This window comes from Sprattus sprattus (genome assembly GCF_963457725.1).
Source record: "Sprattus sprattus genome assembly, contig: scaffold_73, whole genome shotgun sequence".
NCBI classification, from domain to species: Eukaryota; Metazoa; Chordata; class Actinopteri; order Clupeiformes; family Clupeidae; genus Sprattus; species Sprattus sprattus.
The window spans coordinates 12,768-27,067 of NW_027666820.1; the positions used below are offsets into that span (position 1 = coordinate 12,768).

Sequence of the window (14,300 nt, forward strand, 5' to 3'; positions counted from 1 at the left end):
GCGCTGTGTAAGTCGTGACGGAGCCCTGACAGATTTATAAACCAGTCCAGTCCTGTGTGCAGTGGTGTAGTCCAGGGTATACGCAGGTATACGGAGTATACCCACTTAGTTTTCAGTCAGCATTGGGTATACCCACTTCTCAAAACAGGGCATTTATCCTTTGCTGTATATGCTGCTTAAAAAAAAAAAATCTTAATTAAGAGTATACCCACTTCTCCAGGGACCACTACACCACTGCCTGTAACAGCTTTACATTGACGCATGTATAAGGGGCTAGTGTGTGTGTGTGTGTGTGTGTGTGTGTGTGTGTGTGTACGACGGAGCCCTGACAGATTTATGTGTAAACAACATATGACCTCTGTTTTGAGGTCAATGCTTGTCCATATGTATTGATTGGCGGGTATATTATAGTGCATATTGATCTGGATCTGCACCTAGGGTCTGCTGAGACTTGGTGCAGAACATGGTGCAGATGTGTGTGTGTGTGTGTGTGTGTGTGTGTGTGTGTGTGTGTGTGTGCGTGCGTGCGTGCGTGCGTGCGTGCGTGCGTGCGTGCGTGCGTGCGTGTGTGTGTGTGTGTGTGTGTGTGTGTGTGTGGGTGATAGTGACTGCACCAAGGGTATCCTGAGACTAAGAACATGGATAGATAGATGGATAGATAGATAAAAACGTTGTTGCCACACAACAATGTTGGTGGTATTATTTTTTCATAGGTAGCTCAGTCCAGTAAGGAGGGGGGGATGGGGAAAGGAAAAAAATCAAGTAAAGGGGGGAAGAAGCTGTTATTGAGGCGTGTCGTTCCAGCTCGCATAGATCTGTAGCGCTTTCCAGAAGGCAGAAGTTCAAAACAGTCATTGCCTGGATGGGAGGAGTCTCTGATTATGTTCTTTGCACTATTTAAGCTACGCTCAGCTTACAAGGAAAGGACTGATGGAAGGTTACAACCAATAATGTTGGAGGCTATGGTGACCACTCTCTCCAGTTTCATCTTTGTGCGACTGTCAGGATTTCCATACCAGACAGATATTGATGCGGTAATGACACCTTCCATGATGGCTTTATAGAAGAGCACCAAAAGGTGTTTGTTGACATGAAACTTTTTCAGTTGTTTGAGGAAATACAGTCTTTGTTGGGCTTTTTTGATAAGGTGGGTGGTGTAGCTGATGTAAGAGCTGAGACATGTAAAAGTAGTCTATAAGGGTTATGGACTAGTGGTCAAATATATTAACTAAGGCTTTGGTGTTAGGCCTCCTTCTCAAGTTTGCAACTATTTCCTTAGTTTTTGAGGCGTTAAGATGGAGCTTGTTCTTGCTACACCAGTCTACAGCTCAGTTCACCTCCTTGTTGTACTGAGACTCATCCTCATCTCTGATTAGACCGATGATGGTGGTGTCATCTGCATATTTGAGCATCTTGACAGAGTGGTGGTGAGATCTCAGGTCATTGGTGTAGATGGAGAACAGAAGAGGAGATAGCACACAGAGAACAGAAGAGGAGATGGAGAACAGAAGAGGAGACAGCACACAGCCTTGCAGCGCACCAGTGTTGAGGCTCAGAGGGTATGATGTAGCGTTGTTGACTCTGTTTCTCAGTAATATGCAGATATGTTTCTCAGATGTGTGTGTCTGTGTGAGTGTGTGTGTGACTGCACCAAGGGTCTCCTGAGACTTAGAACATGGTGCAGATGTGAGTGTGTGTGTGTGTGTGTGTGTGTGTCTGTGTGTCTGTGTGTGATAGTGACTGCACCAAGGGTATCCTGAGACTAGAACATGGTGCAGATGTGTGTGCATGCATGTCCATATGTTTGAAGTGCTGCTTATCTACATGTGGTTGTGTGTGTTTGTGACAGTCAGCTTAGTGTGTGTCGGAGGGAGAGACATGGAGGGAGATGTAGAACTAGTCACTAATAGGGCAAGGTGCTAACACCACTGAGATCATGTGTGTGTGTGTGTGTGTGTGTAGCTATAGTCCAGATTGGAGGCGCTAACAACACTGAGATCATTGGCTTGATACCCAGAAAACTCACATACTGATGAGGATGTATAAGTTGCGTTGCTGCATGCTATCTCCAAAGTTAGTACATTTAAATGTTATCAGTCCTCTATTTAAAAAAAAAAAAAAAAAAAATTTCAGAAGCTTGCCACAGATCAATACTCAATAATCAATTTGTTAATAAACATCCTGGCATGTTGTTTACAAAATAACAAAAAACTACACAAGAAAAAACTAATTCTAGAAATCTTTGCCTGGCTGCAAGATTTGATCTTTGAGGCAATGCTGGCTGGTCATTAATCCTCTAATAATGTTTACCTGCTAATGTTTCAATAATCAGGTTCTGGTAGTGATGTCACACGTCACCATTCCATATACTGCTGGTTGCTATGGGTTACCAGGCAGCTGCTGGTTACTGCTTGTTACTAGACATGCTATTCTTAATCACCCAGTTACATGATTCATGAGACTACACATCAGTGAGACAGATCATTTATTAGATGGTCATTGATATATCACAGTTAAAGCTCTTAAACACAGTTACTACACACACTGATATAATTGATATTCTAAATCCAGTATGGAGCATTCAGATAGTTCATCACTAGGAGGCCTGGCTGTGTAGTTTAAATGTGATACATTACTACAGCTACACAATCCCTGCTTTGCTGTACAGAGGTTGGTTTGTATACACAAAAATGCACACAGAAATATTTACACTAAACTGTGTTTCATGAGCATAGTTTAAATATGATTACATGAACTTGAACATGAAATTATTTCATTTATTAATTTAAAGATTTAAAAAATGTATTTAAAAAAGCCAAACTTATAAGTGAATATTTACAATAAATACACAAAATACATGCTATTACATTATAATACAGCCTTAGAGCATTTAAGAGATTGATCATTAAAGAAAGTTTAACTTGGTCATAGTAAACAAAGTTACACTGCTATACTTATAGCCAATACTTATATTACATTTTAAATATTAAAGTTAAAAAAGTTACAGTAATAAAGTAATGCTCTAACTAGCACTATGTCACTAAACTATATACTCTTGAATTTGCAAATAATTAAACAGCAATAAAAATGAATCTTTACCATTGCAGTTCTTCCTGCAATGAGATGAAGTTCTTGTTTCACAAAGCGCATGGTTAGGGCTCTTTCGTGTGAGTGCACCGGTGTGTCTTTAAATGACTCGTAAAAGTGAAGCTCTTGCCACACTGAGTGCAGTGGTACGGCCTCTCCCCTGAGTGTGTGCGCTGGTGTAGTTTGAGATTTCCCTCTTGAGTAAAGCTCTTGCCACACTGAGTGCAGTGGTACGGCCTCTCTCCTGTGTGAATGAGCTGGTGTGTTTTGAGATGCTGCTCTTGAATAAAGCTCTTGCCACACTGAGTGCAGTGGTACGGCCTCTCTCCTGTGTGAATGCGATGATGTCGTTTGAGACTCTGCTCTTGAGTAAAGCTCTTGCCACACTGAGTGCAGTGGTACGGCCTCTCTCCTGTGTGAAAGCGCTGGTGTCGTTTGAGATCTCCCTCTTGAGTAAAGCTCTTGCCACACTGAGTGCAGTGGTACGGCCTCTCTCCTGTGTGAATGAGCTGGTGTGTTTTGAGATGCTGCTCTCGAGTAAAGCTCTTGCCACACTGAGTGCAGTGGTACGGCCTCTCTCCTGTGTGAATGCGCTGGTGTTGTTTGAGATTTCCCTCTTGAGTAAAGCTCTTGCCACACTGAGTGCAGTGGTACGGCCTCTCTCCTGTGTGAATGAGCTGATGTACTCTGAGATCTCTCCCAACAGTAAAGCTCTTGCCACACTGAGTGCAGTGGTGACTTCTCTTGTTATTCGCTCCTTCCTGTTGTGAAGAGGGGTTAGGGGCGACTTTACTGAATGTTGATCTGGACGGCACAGTTAAATGTTTTTGTGTGTGTTGGTCACTGCTTCTGGAAGGTGCCAAAGTCTCTGCTCTGATCTCTCCAGACCTCAGCAGTCTCACGTACTCGTCCGTGTGGCACCTCTTGATGTGCTTGTGGAGGTAGATTTGAGCCGTGTAGGAAAACGGACACAAGGAGCACGAGAACACCTGAGACACCGACACCTCTGACAGAAAGAATAAAGAGAAAGATGACATTTAGGTTCAGGCAAAGAAACATGTTGGATGTTAACTTTTTACATAAAAGTTCATATGTACATTTTAACCATTTCTTTTCCAACATTTTTTACTCTCATCATTTCAATATTCTCTTAATCTTATATCCACTCATCAGTGATTCAGGTCTGTGATGCAGAAATGCTCTTTAATATACTTTTATATTCAAGTTATTTCACAAAAGGTGAAGCTGACATTGTTGTTTAGTCGTCCAACCCTTTCTGTTCTAACGAGGGCGGTGTGATCTAATGAGGGCGTAGTGATCTAATGAGGGCGGTGTGATCTCACTTGATGAGGTTGGGCTAGATGGCAGATTTAGTTTAAAGCAGGTGGAGCAGAGACGGTTGCTGCAACCTTTAAACAGACATGTATTTAAGGTGTAACATTGTGATGTACCTTTGGCTCTACTCTTGATGTCCCACAGGTAGTCGAAGGTGATGCCCAGGTCTCTGGCGTAGTCCTCTCCATACCAGACCAGAAGCTCCTCTCCAGGGGCGATGGGTTTACAGCAGCGATACACAATCCCCCCTCTGTACTGAAACGCCACCAGGTTCTGCTCCTCATCGTCACGAGCGCAGTTCACATACCTGATGGAGAAACCAGAGATTGAAAAAGACACAGAAGAGATAAGAGTAAATACTAGTTCTACAACTTTAATATAAATATAAAGCTGGGTGTGAAATACGTGACTTAAATCAGTGACAGAACAGAAGACACCAACAAAAACAGCAGAAAAGACAGAGACATGTTTAAAGGTGTAGTCTGCAACTTGGCGAAAGGTTGCTGATATTTCAGCTCAACAGCCAATGTGCCCTGAATCAACGTGTTGATTGGCTGGAATTGTGTAAGGTTTTACTATTGAGACAAGCACTGAGCGGCCAGCTTTAAAGAAAATAAAGAAGGAAGTAACCTCATCCAGTTGGAGTGAGTTTCTCTCTTTGCGTCTATGTACTCATCTGCATGTCGGCTCTTGTATGTCTGTGGAAACATTGAATCAAACACGATCACCTGTTTCAGTACAGAGGAGTTCAACATTTTAAACAGAATTTTTTTTTTTTTGGAATACGTTTTTCAGACTGGAAACATTTATTTTTTAAAAACACCATTTGATTACTCACCACCCAGGAGTATCCGCTCTCTATGGCCTCGTCCCTGTCCATCACCTCTCCCCCATAGGGGCCAAAATGTGCCATTTTGGGCACTGTCTGGCCCTGGTTGAAGACCCCCAGACCAGCGTTTGGGATGTTGGACTCTCTGACCACCAGTCCAGTTGGCAGGGTGAGTCTGGCTCGGTCTGGGACCCCTACAGGAGCTGGGGTGTCGGGGATGAAGTTAGGGGGACCATGGACCCCACACTCATCAATGTAGAAAGACTCACAGTCCTCACAGTCTGCAGAGAAAAGAAACGAATCAGAGATAATTTACTGCTATGATGATGCAACCTAAAGATGTACAATCATTCTCTTGTAAATCTCTATAACCAGTTACTGTAAAACATCCATTTAAAATGGCTGAAAACGGTATAAAGTCATCAGCAGATCAACCTTTAGAGTGGTGAAGTTAAGAGGAGATACGAGGACATATATATTCGCAAAATTTGCGAGTCAATGAACAATTATACCTTTGAAATTCAGTGGTATTACTGCACTTACACCAGTGATTGAAAAGAGAGATAGAGAGAGAGAGATTGTGTCAAGTAGAAAGGTAGCAGTAAGAGTAACTCACAGAGGTAATCTTCATCTTTGGGCACCAATTCCTCTGTGTAGCTCACTCTGGGTGTGCTGCGCAGGCTGCCTCCACGCTTGTAGCTGTTCAACTGGCCATTCTTCTGTTTCAACCACTCTCTCTTTGACAGTCCTGACACACACACATACAACAAAAAGACAAACACAATGCATAAAAGAAAACAAACTTAAAATGATTTGTTGCTTTCCTTTACTCTTCATAAGGCAAACTTTAAGTAATCTCCCCTCTTTGATATAACTGCTTTATGTATCTTCATGTAGATCTGCCATTCAGTATACATGTGTGTGTGAGTGTGAGTGTGTGTTTGTGTATTTCTATTTTTGTGTGTGTGACATTAATCTGTTGCACAGACTGCCTCCAAGCAAACTGGTCTTTCTGCTGTATCACTATTTGACAAACACACACACACAAAACATTCTTGTGAAACCAATTTGCTGTTTGCCCTTACTGTTCATAAAGTAAGCTGTGATATGCCTTTTTCTGCAAATACTGATATTTTATATCCAAATACTGACCTATGCTCAGCGTCGGAAATACACGAGGGCAAAGGGCAAAACTGCCCCCAAGAAATATTCTTTTGCCCCCAAAATGACTAGGAGAGGGGCAAAAAATGCCCCCATAATTTTCTGTAATTATAATGTAATGAACTTGTCAAAAACATCGTAGCTTAATATGACCTGGTCCAGTTGCAATAAAATGTTTAGATTTTTGCCTTAACTGATTGTTGCGTGAAGAACCGAACATTCTAACAAAAACTATTTGGAGCGCTTCTTAACCAGACCTGTGAATGCGAGAGTGAGGAGGAACGAGGATCAGCAAACACAGACTGTCACAGTCTCTATGGAAGTTTATTAGACTCTTTATTCAAATGGAAATGCATTTGTCAAATGGCAATTCAATGTGCAAAGTGACAATGCAATCCGCAATTCAAATGGCAAACCAGTTGTCAAATGGCAATTCAATGTGCAAATGACAATGCAATCCGCAATTCAGTTTGTATGATTTTGAATACAAATTTGAATGAACGCTTATTGCATTGCATTTCATATTGACACGGTTTTTTCGACTCTTTATTCAGATGAAAATGCATTTGTCAAATGGCAATTCAATGTGCAAATGACAATGCAATCCGCAATTCAGTTTGTATTATTTTGAATAAAAATTTGAATGAACGCTTATTGCATTGCATTTCATATTGACACGGTCTTTTCGACTCTTTATTCAAATGGAATAGTTGTGACTGCTGTGGTCAAGGTTGCGGGGAAGTCAAGTGTCACTGTGCTTACACATATTCCTCAAAATATACAGCATAACACAAAACAATACAACAGTGCAAAACAATATAATACAACAGTTCAAAACAATAAGTTGTTCTTTAGAAAAATGTATCGTAGAGGAACTGCCGAAGACCGTACAAGCTGGGTTCTAACGCTTTAATGTAGAAGATAGCTGCTAATCCTGGCTCTCGGGAGTCTCTTAAAACTGGAAATATTTGTATGTGAATTAAGGTGTTTACACAACTTTTATAAGTCTACATCGATTCGGTTTGTTGTTAATATACTATACGAACACTGTCAGGGCAAACAGAATATTGTAGGTCTTAAATTAAGCTCTCGACCGTTATGGTTAGCTTGCTGCTAAAACTTTAATTGGAGATCAATGTAGAAGATAGCTGCTAAAATGCTATAAGCGCTGCACTGCAGCCGAGCTTGCTACTTGACACTCGCTACATGCGGCCAAACATGTTTTTTTTCTGACCACGACCCCTAGGCGAAATACCGCCTGCCGATAATTCGTCCCAATGGAAACGTGGAGTTAGACTTGAAGAGAAGAGAAGAGAAGAGAAAATAAGAGCTTCTTGAGAATAGCGGTATAAAACACTGCAAAACAGTGCCGTACATGGACCCCAACATGGCCGGCAAAGGTTGTTGTCATGGATATTGGTCACGTGACTTAATACGCCTAATAGGGGTAGGGACCCGCCTTGATGGGGCGACTGACAGATTGCATTTTCATTTGAATTTTGCAACAGAAAGAGCGCGATGACAAGTAAATGCTAATGCAATATACTATGAAATGTAATGCAATAAGCGCTCATTCAAATTGTTATTCAAAATAATACAAACTGGATTGCGGATTGTATTGTCATTTGCACATTGAATTGCCATTTGAAAACTGCTTTTCCATTTGAATTGCGGATTGCATTGTCACTTTGCGCATTGAATTGCCATTTGACAAATGCATTTTCATTTGAATAAAGAGACGAAAAAACCGTGTCAATATGAAATGCAATGCAATAAGCGTTCATTCAAATTTTTATTCAAAATAATACAAACTGAATTGCGGATTGCATTGTCACTTTGCACATTGAATTGCCATTTGACAAATGCATTGCCATTTGAATAAAGAGTCTAATAAACTTCCATAAGTCTCAGGTTCTAAAAGAGCAAATTCACACACCCAGCCACTGTCGAAAAATGGAAGCTATATTGGCTTGGGGTGGAGTGTGACGACCATATGACGACGACGAGAAAAAGACACAATTTTTTTCCAAGGCATGTCGGGCTTGTGGACAACGAGTTGCCCAAGTCGTTGTCAATCCAGCACAGGCAAATTCTTCTTCTGACTTCATCAAGGGTAGCGAAAACATAAAGAAATACATGGCCTTTCGTCACAAGGCGCCAGGCAAAATGCAATCGCCTATGGTGAATGATAACTAGTAATAATAATTTTTAGAAATTATCAAATTCGGTTTAGCTAGTTTAATGTTAGTTAGCTAACGTTAGATAGCTCTGATAGTGCGTTAGCTACAAATGCATGCTTGCAAGCTAGCTAACTAGTCCCATCTGTATTTCCTGTAGGCCTACTATGGTAGGCTACAACATGATTAAAGTTGACACAAAATCCATAAATATAATAAATTATTATTATAAAAAAGAAAGAAAAAACTATTGTTATAGTTGTTTAAAATAATGTTATAGTAACAATAAATAACCACAAAGAAATAAGAATGAAATTGAATATGATTGTCTAATCATATGTTTTCTGTTTGGTTTTTGTTCAAAAAAAATCTAAGAAAACATTTAGATTTGTAGGCTACTGCCTAATAGTCTTATCATTGCCATTTGATGACAATGGCTCATATACTGTAAGCCTAAGTGTGTTTATTATTTTTTGAACAAAGGTTAAAGTAACACTATGCAACAATTTGACACTTTTTGGGATATGGTTTCATAGGCAACTAGTTTAGGTACCATCCTCAAATTCATTTTGATAGTATGTGGTCATGTGAAGGCCAGATAAACACCTTTGTCTTCCCCACTAGCCATCCAAGATATGCCCTATAGTTCTGTGTAACGGGCTGGTACACCCTGCAAAAATGGAAAGCTTTTACACGCATAACATTGCCAGCTAAACTGCCAAAAAACACCAGTAAGTGTGTTGGCAAGCTTCTATCAATGTCAGCTGGGCTGTTGGTGGCGTTTGCAAGGCTTTTGCATGCCTTTTAGGTAGTTAGCTTATTAGTTTGGGAACATAACTCCATATTGCTGCTTTAAATGTTATTTCACAAGTTTCTAAAAGTGCCCCCAATTTTTTGTTAAATGCCCCTGGATTTCAGTAAGTGGGGGCAAAAATTGCCCCAGAAAAATTATGTCAATTTCCCACCCTGCCTATGCTGTGAGTGTGTGAGTGTGTGTGTGTGCGTGCATGAGTGTGTGTCTCCCTCTGACCCTCTCACCAGGTCTCTTTGCTGTCAGGTCTTGCTCTCTCCCTCCCTGTCCATCCACTCTCTCAACGCCGTCTCTCTGTCCACCCTGGTTTGAGTCTGGGACCTGAGGAGGAACAGGAGCGAGTTCTGTCTGAAAGTTTGATCAGCAAACATGAGTTCTGTCCCGTTTATGAATATGTTCTGTATGTGCGTGTTAGTGTGTTTTACTGTAAGGCCTGAGGACACTGAGCGTTGCTGCTGATAGGTTGAAACTGCTGTGTCTATTCTATAGTGTGTGTTTATGAGACCGGTTTGCTCTCCTCTATCTCTATGGTTCTGTCGCTAAGGAACAGGATCTCCTGTTCTGTTTGTGTGTGTGTTTTGGTGAGTGTGTGTGTGTACACGTGTGTTTTACAACACCTGTTTGTTCTCCTCTGTTTGTATTGCCAGTTCTGTGGGACAGTTTCACCTGAAATTCGTCCATTGTGTATTGAATCAGGACGTATGGTTTCATCTGGAACCTATGTAAACTGTCTGCCTCTCCTCCTGTAATCTGATGCCACTTTAACCCCCAACTGAACTGGACAAAAGTCACATCAGAATCTCTTTGTTCTCCGCTCCTGGAGAGCACACCTCACATTTTCAGTTTTAAGGATCTGCAGGAACGATGAGTAGCTCAAACACTAAAATAAATAGTTTGAGTTAGCTGTTCACCCGAGACGGCAGGGCAGGAGCTGGGGGCTGGGTGTTCACCTGAGATGGCAGGGCAGGAGCTGGGGGCTGGGTGTTCACCTGAGACGGCAGGGCAGGAGCTGGGGGCTGGGTGTTCACCTGAGATGGCAGGGCAGGAGCTGGGGGCTGGGTGTTCACCTGAGATGGCAGGGCAGGAGCTGGGGGCTGGGTGCGCCTCAAGGAGCCGACTCTGGACTCAGCTGGGGTTCTGACGGGAGCTCTAAAGGCACGAGAGGCTGAAGAAGACAGAATCAGTTGAGGTCTTCATCTTTTTCTATGTGTACTCTTTTCTCCAATCTTATAATAATAAAAAAACATTTCAGAGGCGGCAACAACGTAAAAATAACCTGAGCACCCCATGTGCATAGAGGTTCATATGTACCGTTAATTATTCTATAACCTTTGTGTATTGTACACTCAGTTCCCAGTTTCTAAGGTGCACCTAGCGAAAAGCAGTCTTATATAACAGTCCTGCAATAATTTCCCTTTCATGATGGTCATAATGTTCAGGCTGTGTCAAAACAGTTTAAGAGAGCTGTCAATCAACTGTATGATGTTGGATTGAACATGATGAGCATTTCTCATTCCTCTGTCTGGTAAGATGATTTCAAATCTTTTGCTGTATGCTGACCTGGAGGTCTCCTCTCCAAACTGGGTGTCCACTCTTCTTCTGAGTCTGTGCTGTCAGCAGTGGGTGCTCTCGCCATGGCCTCCCTTCTGGCCCGGCCCTGCCTCATGAAGGTTGGAGGAGTGGAGGACAGACCTGACGGGGGGAATGACAGGAAAGAAAGCCAAGAGGTAGGCAGGAAAGCAGACAGGTCAAGGCAAAGAGACAGACAGATACTGTATGACGTGTGGTTTACAACTCATAATCATAGTGTACATTGGCCAAATACAGACAACCAGGGCTCGAAATTAACTTTTTGGCAAAATACAGAGACTACCACTGATAACAGATAATTTAGTCAAATTATTTGGCAGAGGCTTTTCTAAAAAACATTACAGTATTATGATAAGGATATAATTAATGTTATTGTTTTGTTGTTAGTGAAACACCTCCCAAAACTAGAAAATGCATTTCCTGAAGGAAATACCAGTGCATGAAATGCAAAGGTTAAGAAAGGAAGAAGAAAAGAAAGAAGAGTGAAAGAAGGAAAGAAGAAAGGAAAGAAGAGTGGAAGAAGGAAAGAAGAAAAGAAAGAAGAGTGAAGAAAGGAAAGAAGAGTGGAAGAAGGAAAGAAGAAAAGAAAGAAGAGTGAAATAATGAAAGAAGAAAGGAAAGAAGAGTGAAGGAAGGAAAGAAGAGTGGAAGAAGGAAATAAGAAAAGAAAGAAGAGTGAAAGAAGGAAAGAATAAAGGAAAGAAGAGTGTAAGAAGGAAAGAAGAGTGAAGAAAGGAAAGAAAAGTGGAAGAAGGAAAGAAGAGTGGATGAAGGAAAAAAGAAAGGCAAGAAGAGTGGAAGAAGGAAAGAAAAATGGAAGAAGAAAATAAGAAAGGAAAGAAGAGTGGAAGAAGGAAAGAAGAGTGAACAAGAGTGGCTCTGGATGAAGAGATAAAGAAAGAGTGAAAATATTGAAAAAAGGAGATAAAAATGGAGTGAAGAAGAGAGATTGAGTGTGAGAGAAAGTTGACTGAGAGAGAAAGATGGAGAGATGGAGAGAAAAAAAAATAGAGAATGGATGGTATCTTAATGTTCCTAGTTACAGTTAAATTGAGAGGGACAGAGAGAGAAGAGGTTCCTTTGATTTGGCACAGGTGTCAGTAAAGCACAGGTGCAAGCCAGTTTAAAGACCCTATTATGATGTCATAATGGCCCAATGTAAGTCAATGGGAGAAATTTATATTCGTTTTTCTTTAATATCTTAAAAAGTATAAAGTTTAGAAAAGTGAAAAATACATAGCATAAGTGTCGTTTACAAGACCTACGCGACAAAGTTTGAATGAAGTTTCTACGTTAAGCGGTTCGGGCTGAATTAATCGCAGAAAAAGGTAACAAGAACTAGAAAATGCATTTCCTGAAGGAAATACCAGAGCATGAAATGCAAAAGTTAGGAAAGGAAGAAGAAAAGAAAGAAGAGTGAAAGAAGGAAATAAGAAAGGAAAGAAGAGTGGAAGAAGGAAAGAAGAAAGGATAGAAGAGTGAAGAAAGGAGAGAAGAGAGGATGAAGGAAAGAAGAGTGAAAGAAGGAAAGGAGAAAAGAAAGAAGAGTGAAGAAAGGAAAGAGTGGAAGAAGAAAAGAAAGAAGAGTGAAGAAAGGAAAGAAGAGTGAAAGAAGGAAATAATAGTTGAAGAAGGAAAGAAGAAAAGGAAAGAAGAGTGAAAGAAGGAAAGAAGAAAGGAGAGTGAAGAAAGGAAAGAAAAGTGAAAGAAGGAAAGAAGAGTGGAAGAAGGAAAGATGAGTGGAAGAAGGAGAGAAGAGTGAAAGAGAAAAAGAGAGTGAAAATATTGAAAAAAGGAGATAAAAATGGAGTGAAGAAGAGAGATTGAGTGTGAGAGAAAGTAGACTGAGAGAGAAAGATGGAGAGATGGAGAGAAAAAAAAATTGAGAATGGATGGTGTTTTAATGTTCCTAGTTACAGTTAAATTGAGAGGGACAGAGAGAGTAGAGGTTCCTTTGATTTGACACAGCTGTCAGTAAAGCACAGGTGCAAGCCAGTTTAAAGACCCTATTATGATGTCATAATGGCCCAATGTAAGTCAATGGGAGAAATTTATATTCGTTTTTCTTTAATATCTTAAAAAGTATAAAGTTTAGAAAAGTAAAAAATACATAGCATAAGTGTCGTTTACAAGACCTACGCGACAAAGTTTGAATGAAGTTTCTACGTTAGGCGGTTCGGGCTGAATTAATCGCAGAAAAAGGTAACAAGAAGAAGAAGAAGAAGAAGAAGAAGCCTAGGAATAACAATACAGGGCATTTCATGCACTGTAATAATCTAATTTTGTCAAAGGCTCAGTACAGCTGAGGGTTAAAAACTGAAACTGTGATGAAATGGTTACCTATGGCCAGCATGGCCAGGTGGTTCCTCTTCATGTTCTTGAAGCGCACCTTCTCCCATTTGGCCAGCCCCACCCACTCGGTCTGCGTGAAGTGCACTCTGAGGCCCTCGAAACTCTCCTAGGATGCAACCACACACAACTCAGAGACAGGTGCAGTAAAGAATGTGTGTGTGAGTGTGAAGCAGGGTGCAGATAGTAGAGATGGCTGAAAGTGTAACAGCAAGTGTAGGAATATTGCTGAACTCTACTGACCTCATCAGATGAACTCATGGTTGGTATGTTTCTCAGACCTTGCAGGAGTTGAGAAGCTGAAAGGTATTTGACCTAGAAAAATTAAATACACATTAACACTTGATCATTAATGGGTCTTTATGTTAGCAAAATTTCCTTTAACCCCACTCCAGTGTTTCCCCTACACAGGGTGTCTGCAGGTTTTAACAAGTGCAATTTTAGACTTTTTTAGACCATCATGGGTTCAATTTAAGACCTTCACGGCGTATCAAAAAAAAGAAATAACAAAGCCAGACTGCGGTCAATTGACATTTATTGTCAATGAAACAAACATACAGCCGCGGAAAAAATTAAGAGACCACTTCAAAATTATCAGTTTCTCTGGTTTTACTATTTATTGGTATGTGTTAAAGTAAAACGTACATTTTAGTTTTATTCTATAACCTACTGGCAACATTCCTACCAAATTTCAAATAAAAATATTGTCATTTAGATCATTTATTTGCAGAAAAATGACAATTGGTCAAAATAGCATGGAAACTGATAATTTTGAAGTGGTCTCTTAATTTTTTCCGCGGCTGTATATACATCCATTATTTTACATGCTTCTAAGCTGTGCACTTTTGGCGGCAATTTCATCCTCCAGAACCTTAAGCTGGGAGAGTTTGTCTTTAGCAGCCCTCCTCAGAGCATTGGATTTTGAGAGGAGCTCTGCCATTTTGCTGCCAGCCTTGCCCAT

General features: G+C 40.7%; 1 protein-coding gene across 1 annotated transcript; it reads right to left on the minus strand.

The window, feature by feature from the left end:
• Positions 1 to 1,328: 1,328 nt before the first annotated feature.
• On the minus strand, positions 1,329 to 14,300 carry LOC308382604 (histone-lysine N-methyltransferase PRDM9-like; the record flags this gene model as incomplete). The annotated part of the gene is made up of 12 exons (XM_080860999.1): positions 1,329 to 1,396; positions 3,386 to 4,093; positions 4,539 to 4,729; positions 5,053 to 5,120; positions 5,261 to 5,532; positions 5,868 to 5,999; positions 9,628 to 9,721; positions 10,312 to 10,565; positions 10,961 to 11,092; positions 13,331 to 13,448; positions 13,621 to 13,654; positions 14,164 to 14,300. The coding sequence occupies 12 exons, from the start codon at positions 14,298 to 14,300 to the stop codon at positions 1,329 to 1,331; spliced, it is 2,208 nt and encodes a 735-aa protein (XP_080717125.1).